This window comes from Neoarius graeffei, chromosome 26 (assembly GCF_027579695.1).
Source record: "Neoarius graeffei isolate fNeoGra1 chromosome 26, fNeoGra1.pri, whole genome shotgun sequence".
NCBI classification, from domain to species: domain Eukaryota; kingdom Metazoa; phylum Chordata; class Actinopteri; order Siluriformes; family Ariidae; genus Neoarius; species Neoarius graeffei.
Window position 1 is genome coordinate 23,297,848 of NC_083594.1, and position 20,872 is coordinate 23,318,719.

Genomic DNA, 20,872 nt, shown 5'->3' on the forward strand with positions numbered 1-20,872 from the left:
ATTCAGGTTGTGGAGTGTAACAGTGTAACTCGACAGCTCTGAGACCACTGGTAACAAGCTAGCTAGTTATCAAGCTAATTACAGATACATGTTTTTGCACTTCCAACCCCACTCATTAATAAGAGAATCAATAATATCACTCTTTCAATTAAACACAGTACACACTACAGCTTTTTAAATGAGACTGTATTGCTTAACAACGTTAAGACTTTAAATCTTCATTAAGTCGCTAAAGTTCAAAATTTATGGAATCAATTTGTGTCAAAATGTTCATACAATACTTTTGAAATATCAAAAACAACAAATCAAAATACAAAAAAAAAGTCAATTTTTTTAGACTGGCAAACAAATTATTTGTGTAATCGTGCAAAATATCAGTCTATTACTCTTCAGAAACCTTTTATTTTTGTTCCGCGTCTTTCTCAGTTTTGTTTGACGTAATTTATTTTGGTTGCGATTCCAGCTTTCTCGTTTGCGCTTCCTGACTTTTTGCTTGCAGTTTTGGCACAAACTTCACGTGTGGGTGGGCTGTCCAGGAATGCATTCCCATTGGGTAACTTGTGTTTGACTGACAGCTACGCTCAGCGATTCCCCCGGAGGCTGTTGCGGCCATTTCCTACTCAGATTTTGGCAGACTGTTTGACGAGTGACCGATCCATCGACGGTAAACAAGGATCGAGTGGACTTCAGTGGCGACTATGATATTGAATTAATTCAACAAAGTGTAAGTACGGGACAAATGTGTTGCATGTGTTGCAGTAGTACACATTATGCAGGTGTGTTTAACGTTAGCAAGACAGCTATTATATTGGGTAGTGGAGCCAAGTCTAACATTTGACTTGCCACGAAACGCCTGCATAATGTGTACTATTGCTGCGAGTATTTCTCAGAAGAATTCTTTAAAACAAATGCCTTAAACAAAAAAATAACAAGGTCAGCTGTGAGCTACTGCTCACTTACGTATCCCCCCCCCCGCACTCGCTTATATCAGAATGCAAGCAAACGAAGGAATAAGACACTTATTATGAATGTTGACTTCAACAAAGAATGAACCCTGAAACAAGTAAGTAAAGAGCAGTGTCTCTCCCCAGGGATTTCAGATAGCATCCTGGTAAACTGTCATTTTGAAATAGCATTTTGCTTCTTGAAATAGCGTCAAAATCCACCCTATATGTTTCGTAAATACATTCAGTCGGTAAACAGGAAGTCAAATGTGCGACAGACCTGAAAACCGTATACACTGTACAGAACCCCAAGCTGAAGCGCAATACCAAATATCAAGCAGTTGTGATTTGTAATTGTTGAGAAAAAGGTTACAAAAATTTTGTAAATCCACCCTATACGTTTCGTAAAAAGGGTGGCACGGTGGTGTAGTGGTTAGCACTGTCGCCTCACAGCAAGAAGGTCCTGGGTCCTGGCCAGCAAGAGCCTTTCTGTGTGGAGTTTGCATGTCCTCCCTGTGTCTGCGTGGGTTTCCTCCGGGTGCTCTGGTTCCCCCCACAGTCCAAAGACATGCAGGTTAGGTTAATTGGTGGCTCTAAATTGACCGTAGGTGTGAATGTGAGTGGTTGTTTGTCTCATGTGTCAGCCCTGTGATGACCTGGCAACTTGTCCAGGGTGTACCCCGCCTTTCGCCCACAGTCAGCTGGGATAGGCTCCAGCTTGCCCGCAACCCTGTAGAACAGGATAAGCAGCTACAGATAATGGATGGATGGGTGTTTTGTAAATACATTCAGTCGGTAAACAGGAAGTTGATGTGCAACAGACCTGAAAACAGTATACATGGTATAGAATCCCAAGCTGAAGTTTGGTACCAAGTGGCTATGATTTGTGGTTGCTGAGAAAAAGGGTATTTTGGACGGATGGAGATACGGACAGAGGTAAACCAGTATATCCCCTCCTTTGGAGCGGGGGTATAAATAATAATAATAATAATAATTCAATGGCCAACTTAAAGGCTGGTTGAAGGTTAAAGGCAACAATAAGGCAGAATCACTTTTCAGTGTGGGCTATATTCTGTACTATATGAGATGAATACTATATGAATATAGAATATACTGAAAATTCATTTCCATTTCCGGTTGAGAGTACACTGTGTGCATTTTGGCTGCCACATCTCACCAGAGCTTTTAATTTTTCTTTTTTTCTCCATTTGTTTTTCTTTTTGTGTTTGGATAGTTTGAGGTTTGTTTTTTGTTTGAATGTTTTGTCCGCTGGTTGTGGTGTAGCTCTAGACCCCAGTTTTGGCCATCAGTTCCCTTCAGGCCTTGGTCCGCCATGGGTGATGCCTGTGCTCCTCGCAATGGACTGCAGTGAGCTCAGTGCTCTTTTAACATTGGGGTTGTCCAGCGCTCTGTGCGGCGGTGCTTCTGTGCTTGGCGTGGTGTTCCAAGCGATGCTGCCCGGTGGCATCACGGTAGCTGTGCAGGTGATTTGGGACATACCAGCACTCTGTGTGGCGGTGTTTCTGTGCCCACTTTGTGGATCCATGGCATGGTGTTCTGCGCGATGTTGCCTGCTGGCGTCGCGACGGCTGTGCAGGCAGTGTGGGATCTATCTTCATGAGCCTTTTGGTGGGTAGTTACACCATTGGAATTATATCCTGACCCTCTTTTGGTGGACTCTTTTTTTTTTTTTTCCTCCCTTTTCCCTAATTGTAAAGCAACCTTGGGTGGGAGAAAGGCGCTATATAAATTGAGCTAATTATTATTAATTATTATTACAGGTTGGATGAAATGTCTACAGTTTACCTTCTAGGCTGTTCTGGATGGAGCCTGAACACAGCACAGCACTCAGGCTGGAGGCCACGAACTTTAAGGGCCTTGATGAGGCAGCTTTGCAGGGTCGTGCCTGGGCGTACATTCACCTGAAGAAAACCAAAATCACAGAAAGCTCAGACAGGCCATACATAGAGGACAGAACCAAGTTAGAAAAGTTCTTGCACGCACGCACGCACATACATACATACATAGCCCTCCATGATTATTGGCCCCCCCTTGTAAAGATTAGTAAAAAGGGTTTGAAAAAAAATCTCACACTGAAAAAATGAGAAAAGTCCAACCTTTAATTGAAATTAATTTATTCAGAGAAAAACAAGTTCCTCATCAAGAAATAATTATTTTCAACAAAAGCACTTGCCCAGGGAAATTATAGTGAAGTGTAACTGAAGCATGTTTCCCATTTAAATTGTACATTTCTGAGTTGAATGGAGTGTTTAGGAACTTTCAAGCTGTAATCCACGACTTCCTGTTTAACTGGGGTATATAAATATGAGGGGACACAGAGGTCAAATTCCCTTAGTCATCCATCAACATGAGAAAGATAAGAGAACACACAAACCAAATGAGGGAGAAGTGTGTTAACCTTCATAAGTCAGGGAATGGTTATTTAAAAAAAAAAAAAAAAAACAGCTACTCGCCTGAAAATGCCTATTTCTACTGTTAGGGCAATAATAAAAAAAAGTGGACACCAACTGGAACTCTTACAAACTTACCTGGAAGAGGACTTAAGTTTATTTTGAAAAAAATAAAAATCCCCAAGGAACACTGTTGGCGAATTACAAGAAAGTTAAATCTCAGGGTTTCCCAGTCTCCAAAACCACCATCAGACTCCGCCTCCATGCCAACAGATTATTTGGAAGGTTTGCCAGAAAAAAACCTTTTCTGTCAGTTACAGTGCCTTGCAAAAAAGTATTCATACCCCTTGAACTTTTTCACATTTTTCCACCTTACAACCAGGACCTTAAAAGTTTTTTATTGAGATTTTATGTGATAGACCAACACAGAGTAGCACATAATTGTGAAGTGAAACGAAAATGATAAATGGTCTTGAAAATTTTAAACAAATAAAAATCTGAAAAATGTGGTGTGCATTAGGATTCAGGCCCCCTGCGTCAATACTTTGTAAAGCCACCTTTTGCTGCAATTACAGCTGCAAGTCTTTTGTGGTATGTCTCTACCAGCTTTGCACATCTAGACACTGAAATTTTTGCCCATTCTTCTTTGCAAAATAGCTCAAGCTCAGCCAGATTGGATGGAGAGCGTCTGTGAACAGCAATTTTCAAGTCTTGCCACAGATGCTCAATGGGATTTAGGTCTGGACTTTGACTGGGCCATTCTAACATGAATATTCTTTTTTTTTTTTTAAGATTTTTTTTTGGGCTTTTTTCACCTTTATTGGATAGGACAGTGTAGAGACAGGAAATGAGTGGGAGAGAGAGACAGGGAGGGATCGGGAAATGACCTCGGGTCGAAATCGAACCCGGGTCCCCGGATTTATGGTATGGCGCCTTATCCAACTGAGCCACGACACCCCCACATACATATTCTTTGATCTAAACCATTCCATTGTAGCTCTGGCTGTATGTTTAGGGTCTTTGTCTTGCTGGAAGGTGAATCTCCTTCCCAGTCTCAAGTCTTTTGCAGCCTCCAACAGGTTTTCTTCCAGGATTGCCCTGTACTTGGCTCCATCCATCTTCCCATCAACTCTGACCAGCTTCCCTGTCCCTGCTGAAGAAAAGCATCCCCCATAGCATGATGCTGCCAGCACCATGCTTCACAGTGAGGATGGTGTGTGCAGGGTGATGAGCAGTGTTAGTTTTCCGCCACACATAGCGCTTTGCATTTAGGCCAAAAAGTTAAACTTTGGTCTCATCTGACCAAAACACCTTCTTCCACATGTTTGCTGTCCCCCCTACATGGCTTCTGGCAAACTGCAAATGGGACTTCTTATGCCTGTCTTTCAACAATGGCTTTCTTCTTGCCACTCTTCCAAAAAGGCCAGATTTGTGGAGTGTACGAATTATAGTTGTCCTGTGCACAGATTCTCCCACCTGAGCTGTGGATTTCTGCAGCTCCTCCAGAGTGATCATGGGCCTCTTGGCTGCTTCTCTGACCAGTGCTCTCCTTGCTCGCTCTGTCAGTTTAGGTGGACGGCCATGTCTTGGTAGGTTTGCAGTTGTGCCATACTTTTTCCATTTTTGAATGATGGATTGAACAGTGCTTCTTGAGATGTTCAGAGCTTGGGATATTTTTTTTATAACCTAACCCTGCTTTAAACTTCTCCAGAACTTTATCCCTGACCTGTCTGGTGAGTTCTTTGGTCTTCATGATGCTGTTTGTTCTTCAGTGTTCTCTAACAAACCACTGAGGCCTTCACAGAAGAAGTGTATTTATGCTGAGAGTAAATTACACACAGTAGGACTCTTAACTAATTAGATGACTTCTGAAGGCAACTGATTGCACTGGATTGTATTTAGAGGTACTGTATCAAAGTACAGGGGGCTGAATACTAATGCACACCACATTTTTCAGATTTTTATTTGTTTAAAATTTTCAAGACCATTTATCATTTTCGTTTCACTTCACAATTATGTGCTACTCTGTGTTGGTCTATCACATAAAATCTCAATAAAAAACTTTTAAGTTCGTGGTTGTAAGGTGGAAAAATGTGAAAAAGTTCAAGGGGTATGAATACTTTTTCAAGGCACTGTAACCACAAACATAAGCGCCTGAAGTTTGTGAAATGCTACTCCAACTTTGACTAGAATCATGTTCAATGGTCTGATGGAACAAAAAAAAAAAAAAAAAAAATGGAGCTTTTTGGCAATAAACACTCAAGGTGGGTTTGGTACAGTATAAAAAGAAGGTTGGCAAGAATGAAAAGAACCCGATCCCAACTGTAAAATATGGTGGAAGTTCTGTGATGTTTTGGGGCTGTTTTTCCTCCAAAAGATCCTGGAAACCTTGTTAGGGTCCATGGCATCATAGACTCCAAGAAATACCAGGACATTTTAAATCAAAATCTGGTTGCCTCTGCTAGGAAACTAAAACTGGGTCGTCACTGGATCTTCCAGCAGGACATTGATTCTAAGCATATGGCCAAATCAACACAAAAATGGTTTGCTGACCACAGAATCAAGCTTCTGCCATGGCCATCTCATTCTCCTAACCTGAACCCCATTGAAAACCTGTGGGGTGAGCTGAAGAGGAGAGAGTCTCGGACTCTGGATGATCTGGAGAGACTGTGTACAGAGGAATGGTCTCAGATGCCCTGCTCTGCATCTCCAACCTTATAAATGTTATAGGAAGAGACTCGGTGCTGTTTTCCTGGTAAAAGGAAGTTGTAGAAAGTATTAAAAATGCAGGGGTGTCAATAATAGTAGCACATGTATTTTTGTTGAAAAACGATGAGGAATTTGTTTTTCTCTGAATAAACTTATTTGAATTAAAGGATGGATTTTTCTCATTTTTTTTCAGTGTGAGATGAAGTGACCACCAAAATGTGGATTTTTTTCTAACCCTTTCTTTACAAGGGCTACCAGTAATCGTATATGGATGGAGACAGAAAATAACTGCAATTTTTTTTTATTAAACACCAGAATTATTAAATGCTGCAGTAAAATGCTCATGGTTTTAGATTCCAGGTAGGTTATATTCCAACTAACCACAGTGCGCTGCTGATTTGGCAGATAAACGCGAATCGTGTTGGCTTTGGAAGGGTTTGTGAATTTCTCATCATCTGATGAGCGTCTGCGATAAGGAAAGCCTTTGGTTATAGCAGGAGGCATGCAGGAATCTTCAAACACTGAGTCTCTGAATCCAAACCCATTACTCAGGGTCTTCCAGGTCCCTTGGACATACTCCATCAGGCTGGACAGCAATAATCTCAACAATCTACACCAAGAAAAGATAAGCAAGACTTAGAATCAGCAATGTAGGCACAATAAATTTCAGTGCTAACCCAAAATTTGTCTAAATGGAAAAATAAAAGTTCATGAGAATTAAAGCAAAATTTAAAATGAAATTTTAATAACTTTGAGCAGAAAACAGCCACTCATGAATAAGAGTGTATTCCAATACCTAAAAAGAAAAAAAATTCAGGTCAAGTGTTTTTTTTTTTTTGTCATTCCTCCTTATAACTTGTGTGTGTGTTTATATATGAACAAATGCAATTTCTTCAGGACCATGATGTAGCACATAATTCAGATGCACAGTACACAGGACTAGATAACATGCAAAATTATGCTACAGTGAGATATGAGGGCAAAAATATACAATAAATACTCAGAATAGTGCTTACTATCTAAACACATGAACAGTATTGAATGAAAAAAAAAATAAACAACTGTCTGTAAACTGCAGACTCTACCCTATTATGCAACTGGTTCCAAAAAAAAAAAACCCAACCCTAAATAAGAAAATAGAAAACAAACGTGACTGGAATGAGGAAAATAAGTTTTACAATGACTTTACTGGCAAATTGAATGTTCACAGATGATCAACCTGATAAATCAAGTTGAGTTCAGTACACTGCATAATACAGTTGTTTAAAAAGAATAATAAAATCATATTTACACAAAAACTTTGTGGCATCAGTTTTTAAAGCAACCAGTACAACAATCACACAACAGGTTATACATCAAAACAATTTTGTGGTTTTTCATCGTCTCCTAACATGTGCACACAGGCTTGTTACCTTTAAGTCAGAGTGAAAATGTGCTACGGTATGTGAGTGCTTTATCATCAACTGCCTGGAATAGAAATGTTGGTAGGCAGATTGTTATCACATGAGGATGATTAAAATAGCATGGTTGCATATGATAAGTTACCTTTTCAACCATGTTCAAATCTCTGCTTAGAAGACATGCAAACTTTATCGTCAACATTTCACACATACATGGTCGTGCTTCATCAGGTAAGTTGTCAATACCCCCCCGTCTGAGCAGGGGTATAAAATGCCACCCATATGCTACAAAATGCTACTCACAATTTCACAAGTTATGATGTTTTGTTGAACTCTGCACAATTATACTTACTATTTGCTCATTATGACATCATTTTGTGGAATTAATGTGTACGGTGTCATTACCATCAATGATGTGTGTGGGTTTTTTTTTTTTAACATCGGGTTCGCTTTTCTTAATTTTTCGCAGAAGGCGAAGTCGAGGTTATTATTCACCAATATTCACTGAGCCTGAGGCAAATAATTGTTTTAGTATAACCACACAGGAGATTACACATCACACATCACATTATCTCTAGCCGCTTTATCCTTCTACAGGGTCGCAGGCAAGCTGGAGCCTATCCCAGCTGACTACGGGCGAAAGGCGGGGTACACCCTGGACAAGTCGCCAGGTCATCACAGGGCTGACACATAGACACAGACAACCATTCACACTCACATTCACACCTACGGTCAATTTAGAGTCACCAGTTAACCTAACCTGCATGTCTTTGGACTGTGGGGGAAACCGGAGCACCCGGAGGAAACCCACGCGGACACGGGGAGAACATGCAAACTCCGCACAGAAAGGCCCTCGCCGGCCCCGGGGCGCGAACCCAGGACCTTCTTGCTGTGAGGCGACAGCGCTAACCACTACACCACCGTGCCGCCCACAGGAGATTAATTATATTAAATTTATTTCAATCTTAAAAAGCGGCCTACAAATGTAATAAAGGTGTGGCACAGACTTGTCACTTATCGATGCCGACTCACAAAATACTTTGTTTTGAAATCAATAAAATAAGTCTCAATTCCACCTGAACTTTGAATAGTTTTAGACTAAACTTCGTAGCCTCTTTAGGGCTTCTAGGAACAGCATTTTCTTTCAGGATTTGGAATTCTTCCTCATTTACGGTGACAAAGCGATTGGCCACCATTTTACCGAGTCGCTCGAGGTGATAATCAAGAAATAGTCAGAATTTCTCGACCAATCAGTACGTGCGATTTCCTATAATCACCTCCATATTTATACTAATACAGATTAGGAGTATACAACAATATCACTCACTAGATATAGCAACATATTCATATCTGTATCTGTACAGTGGTGCTTGAAAGTTTGTGAACCCTTTAGAATTTTCTAGATTTCTGCATAAATATGACCGAAAACAACATCAGATTTTCACACAAGTCCTAAAAGTAGATAAAGAGAACCCAGTTAAACAAATGAGAAAAAATTGTATACTTGGTCATTTATTTATTGAGGAAAATGATCCAAAATGACACATCTGTAAGTGGCAAAAGTATGTGAACCTTTGCTTTCAGTATCTGGTGTGACCCCCTTGTGCAGCAATAACTGCAACTAAACGTTTCCGGTAACTGTTGATCAGTCCTGCACACCGGCTTGGAGGAATTTTAGCCCATTCCTCCGTACAGACCAACTTCAACTCTAGTATGTTGGTGGGTTTCCTCATACGAGCTGCTCGCTTCAGGTCCTTCCACAACATTTCGATTGGATTAAGGTCAGGACTTTGACTTGGCCATTCCAAAACATTAACTTTATTCTTCTTTAACCATTCTTTGGTAGAACGACTTGTGTGCTTAGGGTCATTGTCTTGCTGCATGACCCACCTTCTCTTGAGATTCAGTTCATGGACAGATGTCCTGACATTTTCCTTTAGAATTTGCTGGTATAATTCAGAATTCATTATTCCCTCAATGATGGCAAGCCGTCCTGGCCCAGATGCAGCAAAATGGGCCCAAACTATGATACTACCACCAACATGTTTCACAGATGGGATAAGGTTCTTATGCTGGAATGCAGTGTTTTCCTTTCTCCAAACATAACGCTTCTCATTTAAACCAAAAAGTTCTATTTTGGTCTCATCCATCCACAAAACATTTTTCCAATAGCCTTCTGGCTTTTGCACATGATCTTTAGCAAACTGTAGACGAGCAGCAATGTTCTTTTTGGAGAGCAGTGGCTTTCTCCTTGCAACCCTGCCATGCACACCATTGTTGTTCAGTGTTCTGCTGATGGTGGACTCATGAACATTAACATTAGCCAATGTGAGAGAGGCCTTCAGTTGCTTATAAGTTACCCTGGGGTCCTTTGTGACCTCGTTGACTATTACACACCTTGCTCTTGGAGTGATCTTTGTTGGTCAGCCACTCCTGGGGAGGGTAACAATGGTCTTGAATTTCCTCCATTTCTACACAATCTGTCTGACTGTGGATTGGTGGAGCCCAAACTCTTTAGAGATGGTTTTTTAACCTTTTCCAGCCTGATGAGCATCAACAACGCTTTTTCTGAGGTCCTCAGAAATCTCCTTTGCTTGTGCCATGATACACTTCCACATACATGTGTTGTGAAGATCAGACTTTTATAGATCCCTGTTCTTTAAATAAAACAGGGTGCCCACTCACACCTGACTGTCATCCCATTGACTGAAAACACCTGACTCTAATTTCACCGTCAAATTAACTGCTAATCCTAGAGGTTCACATACTTTTGCCACTCACAGATATGTAATATTGGATCACTTTCCTCAATAAATAAATGACCAAGTATAATATTTTTGTCTCATTTGTTTAACTGGGTTCTCTTTATCTACTTTTAGGACTTGAGTGAAAATCTGATGATGTTTTAGGTCATATTTATGCAGAAATATAGAAAAACGTGGGTTTGCAAACTTTCAAGCACCACTGTTAACTGTATTGTAAGGTAGCTCCCTATATAAAAACATGCAACCAATATTTATGCAGAAATCTAGAAAATTGTAACGGGTTCACAAACTTTCAAGCACCACTGTAAATATAAAAGGACAAACAAACCTCAGATTTTAAACTTTACTTAAAAGAATCCCATTGAAATTTGTCTGGAAAGATGAAACCTTTCCAAATGCTGACTAGGGATAAATGTTATCACGTTGTCTGTTATCACCCAAATGAGGATGGGTTCCCTTTTGAGCCTGGTTCCTCTCGAGGTTTCTTCCTCATGTCGTCTGAGGGAGTTTTTCCTTGCCACTGTCGCCACAGGCTTGCTCATTGGGGATAAAATTAGCTCATGTTTAAAGTCATTCAAATTCTGTAAAGCAGCTTTGCGACAATGTCTATTGTTAAAAGCGCTATACAAATAAACTTGATGTGACTAGGGAACAGGATATGTAAAGCCTAGGTCACAACCAGACGTACGATTTTTTGGCCGTGCGATTTTTGACGTTTCCCACATCGCTGCGTTTTTTTTTGTTCGTGGAGAAAGACGCACGTTGGCCGCAAGTTTGTCTTGCAACCTGAAAAAAACGTAAGCGCCCGTAGAGTTTGTTTGACATGACAAAGAACCTCTGCGGCCAGTCTACGGCTCGAAAATCAGCACGTCACACGCGCACCCTTCGTGAGTTTCTTGCACGTAGACCGGCCGTAGGAGCACGTACGGCCGGTTGTGACCTAGGCTTAAGCATAAAATGCTTAAAACAAAAAATATATATAAAATAAGTTAAAATAAGGATATTTTAGCAACTTGAATTGAATTCCTGAGCACAGAGCAGTGAATATTATCTCTTCAAAGAGAGTTATTTAATATTTATGCATATTCATAACAGTTCAATCAGTACTGTCAGTACACGTAACAGTAGTAACTCAGCAACATGTAAAACTGTTTTGTAACTTTGGCTCTAAACTCTAACTGATAAGTAAAGTAAATCATTAGAAATATTTATGCACATTCAGTTTTCATCTGTTGACAACATCAGTCAGTTTTAACTGTCCCCGCGTACCTGGTTTTACTACTTTCATAACACTTTCAGTTTTCAGTTCGGCGGCACTTACTTCGTTTACAGTTGACCCTTCGTTTATAGTTGACCCTCCCTTATACTTCACATCAACATGTGCGGAACATTACAATGTCCTTCGTGTCTTCTTGAAACCCAAAATGTAGCCAAACTCTCAATTTAAGATGAGACGAAGGATCTTTAAGCTTGGCTTCCACCATTCTGGTGCCCAGCAACGGCGTTGCCATGTAAAGTTGTCTGACTGGACAAGAGCAAGGACCCAAACCAATCAAATTGCACATTTTATTTAGAAGCAAAGCTGTGCTCTATTCCGGCCAATCGCTTTCTTGCATCGATTTAACAATGCAAGTGTAATGGTTATGCGGTAAAGGTGCATTTATATGGGGCAGCACGGTGGTGTAAGTGGTTAGCATGGTCGCCTCACAGCAAGAAGATTCTGGGTTTGAGCCCAGCGGCCAGCGGGGGCCTTTCTGTATGGGGTTTTCATGTTCTCCCCGTGTCTGCATGGGTTTCCTCCGGGTGATAGCTTTGACCATTTTTCATGGACCATTCAGACTCATCTGATGATGAATGTAATGAGGACATTTAATGTCTCTCTCTACCAGGGCTTTGAACCGGTTCAAGGAACGAAAACGAAAACCGGGAACTTTTTCTATTTCACATGGAACAGAAACGAAACCAGAAACTTTATTATTTTTTATGTTCCGGAACAGAAACGCTTATTAAAAATAATGGTAACTGGTTAATACCGGTTTTTATTTCGTTCCTCAAAGTTTCCGTAGCCTACAAATAAAAGTCATTCTTCTCCTGCACAAGTTTCTATGACCCGCTGGGGTTCACTTCCTGTGTGACATTCGCTGATTGAATGGAGAGAGCGGGAAGGTGGACTGCTATCATGTCTCCACGTGATAATAAGTGAGTAAGTGCATTACTGAGTGTCTGAGTAAAGAAGAGCCTGAACGTTGCAACCTCCCTATTGGCTGTTTATTGGCTGTTTGTAAAAATGTATCAATTGTTGCCCTTCCCACAGGAATCATCGCGGGCTCGAGAGACGAGACCTGACGAGTTAGTTCGTTGGTAGCAGAACAAAATGTCTGGACACAAATCGGGTTTTCAGAAAAGGAAAGAAAATAAACACAGGGTCGAAAATACAAAAAAGGAGGCAGAAAATGCAAAACGAGTTTTAAGGTAGGACAAATGGTTACTTTTTAAGGCAGCCCGCCGTGGCTGCAGGCTTTCAGTTGTGTCATTGAATGGTTACTTTTCTGAGGCAGCCCGCCGTGGCTGCCTGCAGGCTTATTTATTATAGCCCATTTAGTTAAAATAGTTGATATAAAATGTTTATAGTTATAGTTATGTGATGGTTGTCCTGATTTAGATTGGTGTTTTGTTTTTTTTTGTTTTGGTTTTTTTTTTTTGGGGGGGGGGGGGTTTGCGCGATGTTGCACCCGGGTCCAGATTAGGGCAGAACCGGCCCTGGCTACATTTCAGGTGTAGTTTGTTTTATGTATGTATGTACTTGCATAGATGTGTACTTGGTCTTCCAATATGGCGCCTAACAAAATCTCGCGGCGCGGTGACGTCATGCGGTAGCCCTCTATAGGGCCTGACTAGCCTTTGGTAACACACTAAACGAATTATCTTTCATTTTTGGCACTTTTTCTGTTTGTGTAGATGGGAAGACATGCTGAGAATCCAAATCGCCAACATTTGAAATAATAATTGTTTTGAATTATTTCTTGTCTTATTTAATGAAGGTTGTAATAGAATTAGCCTACATTTGGCTTAAGCTGGATGAGACAGAGACATACTTTTATAGCCATTTGTTAAACAGCTGACAGGGAACGTAATTAACCGTTCCGGGAACGAAATTTTTTTGTTCTAACCGGTTCGGGAACGTCTATTTAATGGTGGAACCCAAAACCGGAAACGTTAAAATTCCGTTTCTGTTCGGAACGAACCAATAGGAAAAAAATTCTGGTTCAAAGCCCTGCTCTCTACAAGCAAGAAGGTCCGGGTTCGAGCCCCGGGGCCGGCGAGGGCCTTTCTGTGTGGAGTTTGCATGTTCTCCCCGTGTCCGCGTGGGTTTCCTCCGGGTGCTCCGGTTTCCCCCACAGTCCAAAGACATGCAGGTTAGGTTAACTGGTGACTCTAAATTGACCGTAGGTGTGAATGTGAGTGTGAATGGTTGTCTGTGTCTATGTGTCAGCCCTGTGATGACCTGGCGACTTGTCCAGGGTGTACCCCGCCTTTCGCCCATAGTCAGCTGGGATAGGCTCCAGCTTGCCTGCGACCCTGTAGAAGGATAAAGCGGCTAGAGATAATGAGATGAGATGAGTATACGATATTTCATATTGTAAGGGGCTTGAATTTGAGTTCAATAAACAGAATACTCTGTTTATATTTTTGTCTGAATTGGTTGCATGTTTTTATATAGGGAGCTACCTTACAATACAGTTAACAGTGGTGCTTGAAAGTTTGCAAACCCACGTTTTTCTATATTTCTGCATAAATATGACCTAAAACATCATCAGATTTTCATACAAGTCCTAAAAGTAGATAAAGAGAACCCAGTTAAACAAATGAGACAAAAATATTATACTTGGTCATTTATTTATTGAGGAAAGTGATCCAATATTACATATCTGTGAGTGGCAAAAGTATGTGAACGTCTAGGATTAGCAGTTAATTTGAAGGTGAAATTAGAGTCAGGTGTTTTCAGTCAATGGGATGACGATCAGGTGTGAGTGGGCACCCTGTTTTATTTAAAGAACAGGGATCTATCAAAGTCTGATCTTCACAACACGTTTGTGGAAGTGTATCATGGCACGAGCAAAGGAGATTTCTGAGGGACCTCAGAAAAAGCGTTGTTGATGCTCATCAGGCTGGAAAAGGTTACAAAACCATCTCTAAAGAGTTTGGACTCCACCAATCCACAGTCAGACAGATTGTGTACAAATGAAGGAAATTCAAGACCATTGTTACCCTCCCCAGGAGTGGTCGACCAACAAAGATCACTCCAAGAGCAAGGCATGTAATAGTCAGCGAGGTCACAAAGGACCCCAGGGTAACTTCTAAGCAACTGAAGGCTTCTCTCACATTGGCTAATGTTAATGTTCATGAGTCCACCATCAGGAGAACACAGAACAATGGTGTGCATGGCAGGGTTGCAAGGAGAAAGCCACTGCTGTCCAAAAAGAACATTGCTGCTCGTCTGCAGTTTGCTAAAGACAAGCGACAAGCCAGAAGGCTATTGGAAAAACGTTTTATGGACGGATGAGACCAAAACAGAACTTTTTGGTTCAAATGAAAAGCATTATGTTTAGAGAAAGGAAAAAACACTGCATTCCAGCATAAGAATCTTATCCCATCTGTGAAACATGGTGGTGGTAGTATCATGGTTTGGGCCTGTTTTGCTGCATCTGGGCCAGGACGGCTTGCCGTCATTGATGGAACAATGAATTCTGAATTATACCAGCGAATTCTAAAGGAAAACGTCAGGACATCTGTCCTTGAACGGAACCTCAAGAGAAGGTGGGTCAGGCAGCAAGACAATGACCCTAAGCACACAAGTCGTTCTACCAAAGAATGGTTAAAGAAGTTAATGTTTTGGAATGGCCAAGTCAAAGTCCTGACCTTAATCCAATTGAAATGTTGTGGAAGGACCTGAAGCGAGCAGTTCATGTGAGGAAACCCACCAACATCCCAGAGTTGAAGCTGTTCTGTATGGAGGAATGGGCTAAAATTCCTCCAAGCCGGTGTGCAGGACTGATCAACAGTTACTGGAAACATTTAGTTGCAGTTATTGCTGCACAAGGGGGTCACACCAGATACTGAAAGGTTCACATACTTTTGCCACTCACAGATATGCAATACTGGATCATTTTCCTCAATAAATAAATGACCAAGTGTAATATTTTTGCCTCATTTGTTTAACTGGGTTCTCTTTATCTACTTTCAGGACTTGTGTGAAAATCTGATGATGTTTTCGGTCATATTTATGCAGAAATATAGAAAATTCTAAAGGGTTCACAAACTTTCAAGCACCACTGTACATGGATCGATAATCGGTACGGCAGGTATGAACTCGATTTTCGGTGCACCCCTAGCCAACACAGAACCTCAGCTCAGCCATGGCACCAATCTTACAAGCTGAACCACACTGCATGGACATCAAAACTCATCCGTTCTGTTCTTTGTTTATACAGCTGTTTTGTTTATATTATACTAACGCAAGACATAGTAAATAGATCACTTCACATAAGCAGCTGATTTTGGATCCTCCTCCTCATCTCCATCAAGCTTGCAATGCTACAGAGGTGCAATTCTTTGGCATTACAAACTCGTTCAGCTGGTCTGTGCACTTGCAAAAAAGTCACATTGTTGAGCTTTCCATCAGCATGTGCTTCCAAGGTAAGATCAGCTCTTAACTCTCCCAACCTGATTTAGCAGGCCAATGGTTAAAAAATAAATCTGGTGCATTTATAAACGAAAACTTTTTTGGTCCATCAAAATCTTTGCATTGAACATCATACAGATGAAAGTTACTCAAGCCTTGTTACTCTGCTCCATACTTGGAATTGCATTACACATTTTTTGTCTGAAAATCACCCAAAACCTGCTTTGAGAACCACAATATTCTTACAGGGTGGCACGGTGGTGTAGTGGTTAGCGCTGTCGCCTCACAGCAAGAAGGTGCTGGGTTCGAGCCCCGTGGCCGGCGAGGGCCTTTTTGTGTGGAGTTTGCATGTTCTCCCCGTGTCCGCGTGGGTTTCCTCCGGGTGCTCCGGTTTCCCCCACAGTCCAAAGACATGCAGGTTAGGTTAACTGGTGACTCGAAATTGACCGTAGGTGTGAATGTGAGTGTGAATGGTTGTCTGTGTCTATGTGTCAGCCCTGTGATGACCTGGCGACTTGTCCAAGGTGTACCCCGCCTTTCGCCTGTAGTCAGCTGGGATAGGCTCCAGCTTGCCTGCGACCCTGTAGAACAGGATAAAGCGGCTACAGATAATGAGATGAGAATATTCTTACACTGACTAAAATACAAAACTCATAATTGGACCCCAAATGCATTTTACCCTCATCAGGAACTCCACCTTCTATGATTATACAAACTCCAGAACCAAAATTACTGCAAGTAGAAACAAGCATATTCAATGTGGCCAACATGTAAATGATCATCCCCAGCAAATGCACACAACCCTGGTAATTAAACACAAACTTATCAAGGACAAAGAACAACCCAACATGATGAACTTTCACTACTGTAATGAGAAAACCCCCTGGGGTGATCCGATGTAGACTGAACTCGGTCATCACTGCGAGGGTATAATATAGCTATTTAGGCAGTGACTCAAAGCAGAGCTCCTGATGAGTGTATGAACAAAATATTTGCAAGGGCACAAAATCAACCTGAATAGAACAAAAATATTATAGCACATGAACCATCGAATTGTATAGAGTAGTGTATTTCACGTCAATAAATTGCTGCATTGTCTTGTGACAGTGATACCAATAATGAGATACGCATCACAGTTACGAATAACTTATTAACTCAGCACGAGGTCTTTACGGAAAAATATCAGACCGAGGTCTTGACAGTACAGACCTAGCTGCAGGCGAGGTCTGATATTATCCTGTAAAGACCAAGCAAGCGAGGTTAATAAGGAGTTTATTATATGGCTTTTCTTATTTCTAAGATTAAAACTTAGGCCTAAGATTAATGGTCATTATAATGAGGCGTGACGCTGCTTTCAGTCACCTCATATTTGCAACGCAGTTGAGTCACACATACGGAATAAACGGCTAGCGGTTTCAAAACTGAATTTCTCTTAGTGGTTCGCGGTTACTGAATGCTCTTCATTGCTCATTTCTTCAATAACTCAGTGACTCTTGTTTGTCTTTTGTGTTTCAGCAGTTTTTGATCCCGTTTTGATTTACAATTAATATTTTTTGTCATTTTGTTTTTTGCAACATTGAAAGCTGGCACCTTGGAAAGAAAGTCTGTAATCGCCCATGGGCATTACGGGAAAATTCTGCTTGCCAAGGAACCAATCAGAGTACACGATTTTACCGTAAGTACCTTGTGCCATATGATAATATAGCCTATATATTTATTCCTTTCTTTGACACCGCATGCCATGCGCCAGAAACAACACCATTACATTTATTATGGTGTGACTCTGCTGGGTGCCTGGTGGACAGCAGTGAACCAGTGCTTTTACTTTACATCATTACTATATAGTTACAATCAAATAATATCGGACATAAGAATTAATCAATCAATCAATATCGGACATAAGAATTAATCAATCAATCAATATCTATCTGTGGTAGTTTTAGATTATCTAAAGCTAAGGAAAGATGCTTACAATTGTTATTGAACTGTACAATAATTATGTTTACATGAGGGTGCAGAGTAAGAAATTGTTACAAACAAACAAACAAACAAACAAACAAACAAACAAACAAACAAAAAAAAAAAACCACAACATACATTGCAAAGATATGTTGGCCACTATGAAAAACAAGAGCGCTTTGAGAGCACAATATCCCCCGGTGGCAACTATGCCATAACTCTGGTAAAATGCGACTGAAATAAAAAAAAATTACAATATGCATATTACCAACATATAACAAAGAATCCAGTCAAGCTTCATGAAATTCCTCCAAAATTTGTGAGAGAAGTTGATTTCAGAAGGTGATTACCCTTCCCGGGACGGACGGATGGACATCGCCACAACACAATCCCCCTTCGAGCCTTTCGGCCAGCAGGAGATAATAAAAACTGCGAGGGAAGTTGATTTCAGAAAGCAAGCACACCTTGATGAAATTGCCAAAGTGTGGCAGCGGTGGTGTGGTCAAGCGTCGGTCTGTGAATGGAGGGCGGAGTCAGGAAAGGCAAGTGGTAGAATCACTGCACCTGATGGGAATTAACCTGTGTTTGTACGTCTTCCCCAGTGACCGCGCCCTATAAGAGGAGAGGGAGAGCAGAGGAAGGGAGCTCTCCCCCCAGCCCCAACACTTGTATGTGTGCGCGTGCGTGCCTGGGAGAGTAAATGTATAATGCTGAAAAGCGAAGAATAAAAGAGGTTTTTGAGAACTCAGTTCTGGCCTGCCATGCTTCTGTACTCCGTTCCCAGGTTTCGGCACCACTGTCGAATTAGGCCAGGTGGGTGGAGCACAGAAGCACGGCAGGCCAGAACTGAGTTCTCAAAAATCTCTTTTATTCTTCGCTTTTCAGTGTTATACATTTACTCTCCCAGGCACGCACGCACACACATACAAGTGTTCTGGTTGGGGGGAGAGCTCCCTTCCTCTGCTCTCCCTCTCCTCTTATAGGGCGCAGTCACTGGGGAAGACACACAAACACAGGTTAATTCCCATCAGGTGCAGTGATTCTACCACTTACTTTCCCTGACTCCGCCCTCCATTCACAGACCGACACTTGACCACGCCCCCGCTGCAACAGCAAGTTTGTTAATAATCAAGCACATAACTCTGGTAAAATTTGCCCAAATTAAATGAAATTTCAATATGCATATAACTGTCATATAACAAAGCCTTTTGCCAATTTTGGTGAAATTCCTCCACAAATTGTGAGAGGAGTTGATTTCAGAAGGTGAGCACCCTTCTAGGGACAGATGGATGGACGGAAATCGCCACGACATAATCCCCCTTCGGGCCTTTGGGGGATAAAAACTATATTTTTTTTAATCAATATTTTACGTAAAATTACATGGCATTTAGCAGACACTCTTATCCAGAGCGACATACAAGTGCACATAAAATAAAATTAGTAAATAATCCCAAGTTATTTTTAAAAGCAAATTAAAAATAAGCACTGGATTACAAACCCATCTATCTTATGCAAATAAAGATACAAATTTCGTTGTCCGGTGGTTAAGTCTTTACGAAATATGTTGCCTTGCACTTACAGTCAGGTTCCCTGTGGTGGTACCCGTACGTCATTTGTACAACCCCGATTCCAAAAAAGTTGGGACAAAGTCTCATCTCATTATCTCTAACCGCTTTATCCTTCTACAGGGTCGCAGGCAAGCTGGAGCCTATCCCAGCTGACTATGGGCGAAAGGCGGGGTACACCCTGGACAAGTCGCCAGGTCATCACAGGGCTGACACATAGACACAGACAACCATTCACACTCACATTCACACCTACGGTCAATTTAGAGTCACCAGTTAACCTAACCTGCATGTCTTTGGACTGTGGGGGAAACCGGAGGAAACCCACGCGGACACGGGGAGAACATGCAAACTCCACACAGAAAGGCCCTCGCCGGCCCCGGGGCTCGAACCCAGGACCTTCTTGCTGTGAGGCGACAGCGCTAACCACTACACCACCGTGCCGGTTGGTACAAAGTACAAATTGTAAATAAAAACGAAATGCAATAATTTACAAATCTCAAAAACTGATATTGTATTCACAATAGAACATAGACAACATATCAAATGTCGAAAGTGAGACATTTTGAAATTTCATGCCAAATATTGGCTCATTTGAAATTTCATGACAGCAACACATCTCAAAAAAGTTGGGACAGGGGCAATAAGAGGCTGGAAAAGTTAAAGGTACAAAAAAGGAACAGCTGGAGGACCAAATTGCAACTCATTAGGTCAATTGGCAATAGGTCATTAACATGACTGGGTATAAAAAGAGCATTTTGGAGTGGCAGCGGCTCTCAGAAGTAAAGATGGGAAGAGGATCACCGAGCCCCCTAATTCTGCACCGACAAATAGTGGAGCAATATCAGAAAGGAGTTCGACAGTGTAAAATTGCAAAGAGTTTGAACATATCATCTACAGTGCATAATATCATCAAAAGATTCAGAGAATCTAGAAGAATCTCTGTGCATAAGGGTCAAGGCCAGAAAACCATACTGGGTGCCCGTGATCTTCGGGCCCTTAGACGGCACTGCATCACATACAGGCATGCTTCTGTATTGGAAATCACAAAATGGGCTCAGGAATATTTCCAGAGAACATTATCTGTGAACACAATTCACCGTGCCATCCGCCGTTGCCAGCTAAAACTCTATAGTTCAAAGAAGAAGCCATATCTAAACGTGATCCAGAAGCGCAGACGTCTTCTCTGGGCCAAGGCTCATTTAAAATGAACTGTGGCAAAGTGGAAAACTGTTCTGTGGTCAGAGGAATCAAAATTTGAAGTTCTTTATGGAAATCAGGGACGCCGTGTCATTCGGACTAAAGAGGAGAAGGACACCCCAAGTTGTTATCAGCGCTCAGTTCAGAAGCCTGCATCTCTGATGGTATGGGGTTGCATACAGGAAGGGACAGAGCAGGCTATACTTCCTTAGGAGGCTGCGGTCCTTTAACATCTG

At 41.4% G+C, this 20,872-nt stretch overlaps 1 protein-coding gene across 1 annotated transcript in view; it reads right to left on the reverse strand.

Moving 5' to 3' along the window:
• raf1b (Raf-1 proto-oncogene, serine/threonine kinase b) overlaps nucleotides 1–20,872 on the reverse strand; it is a 101,173-nt gene that overhangs the window by 61,209 nt on the left and 19,092 nt on the right. Inside the window, exons 2-3 of the mRNA XM_060910051.1 lie at nucleotides 6,446–6,674; nucleotides 2,751–2,866 (exon numbers count right to left, since the gene is read on the reverse strand). Coding sequence (XP_060766034.1) covers nucleotides 2,751–2,866; nucleotides 6,446–6,646 — 317 coding nt within the window. The 5' untranslated portion in view covers nucleotides 6,647–6,674. The remainder of the gene's footprint in view (nucleotides 1–2,750; nucleotides 2,867–6,445; nucleotides 6,675–20,872) is intronic.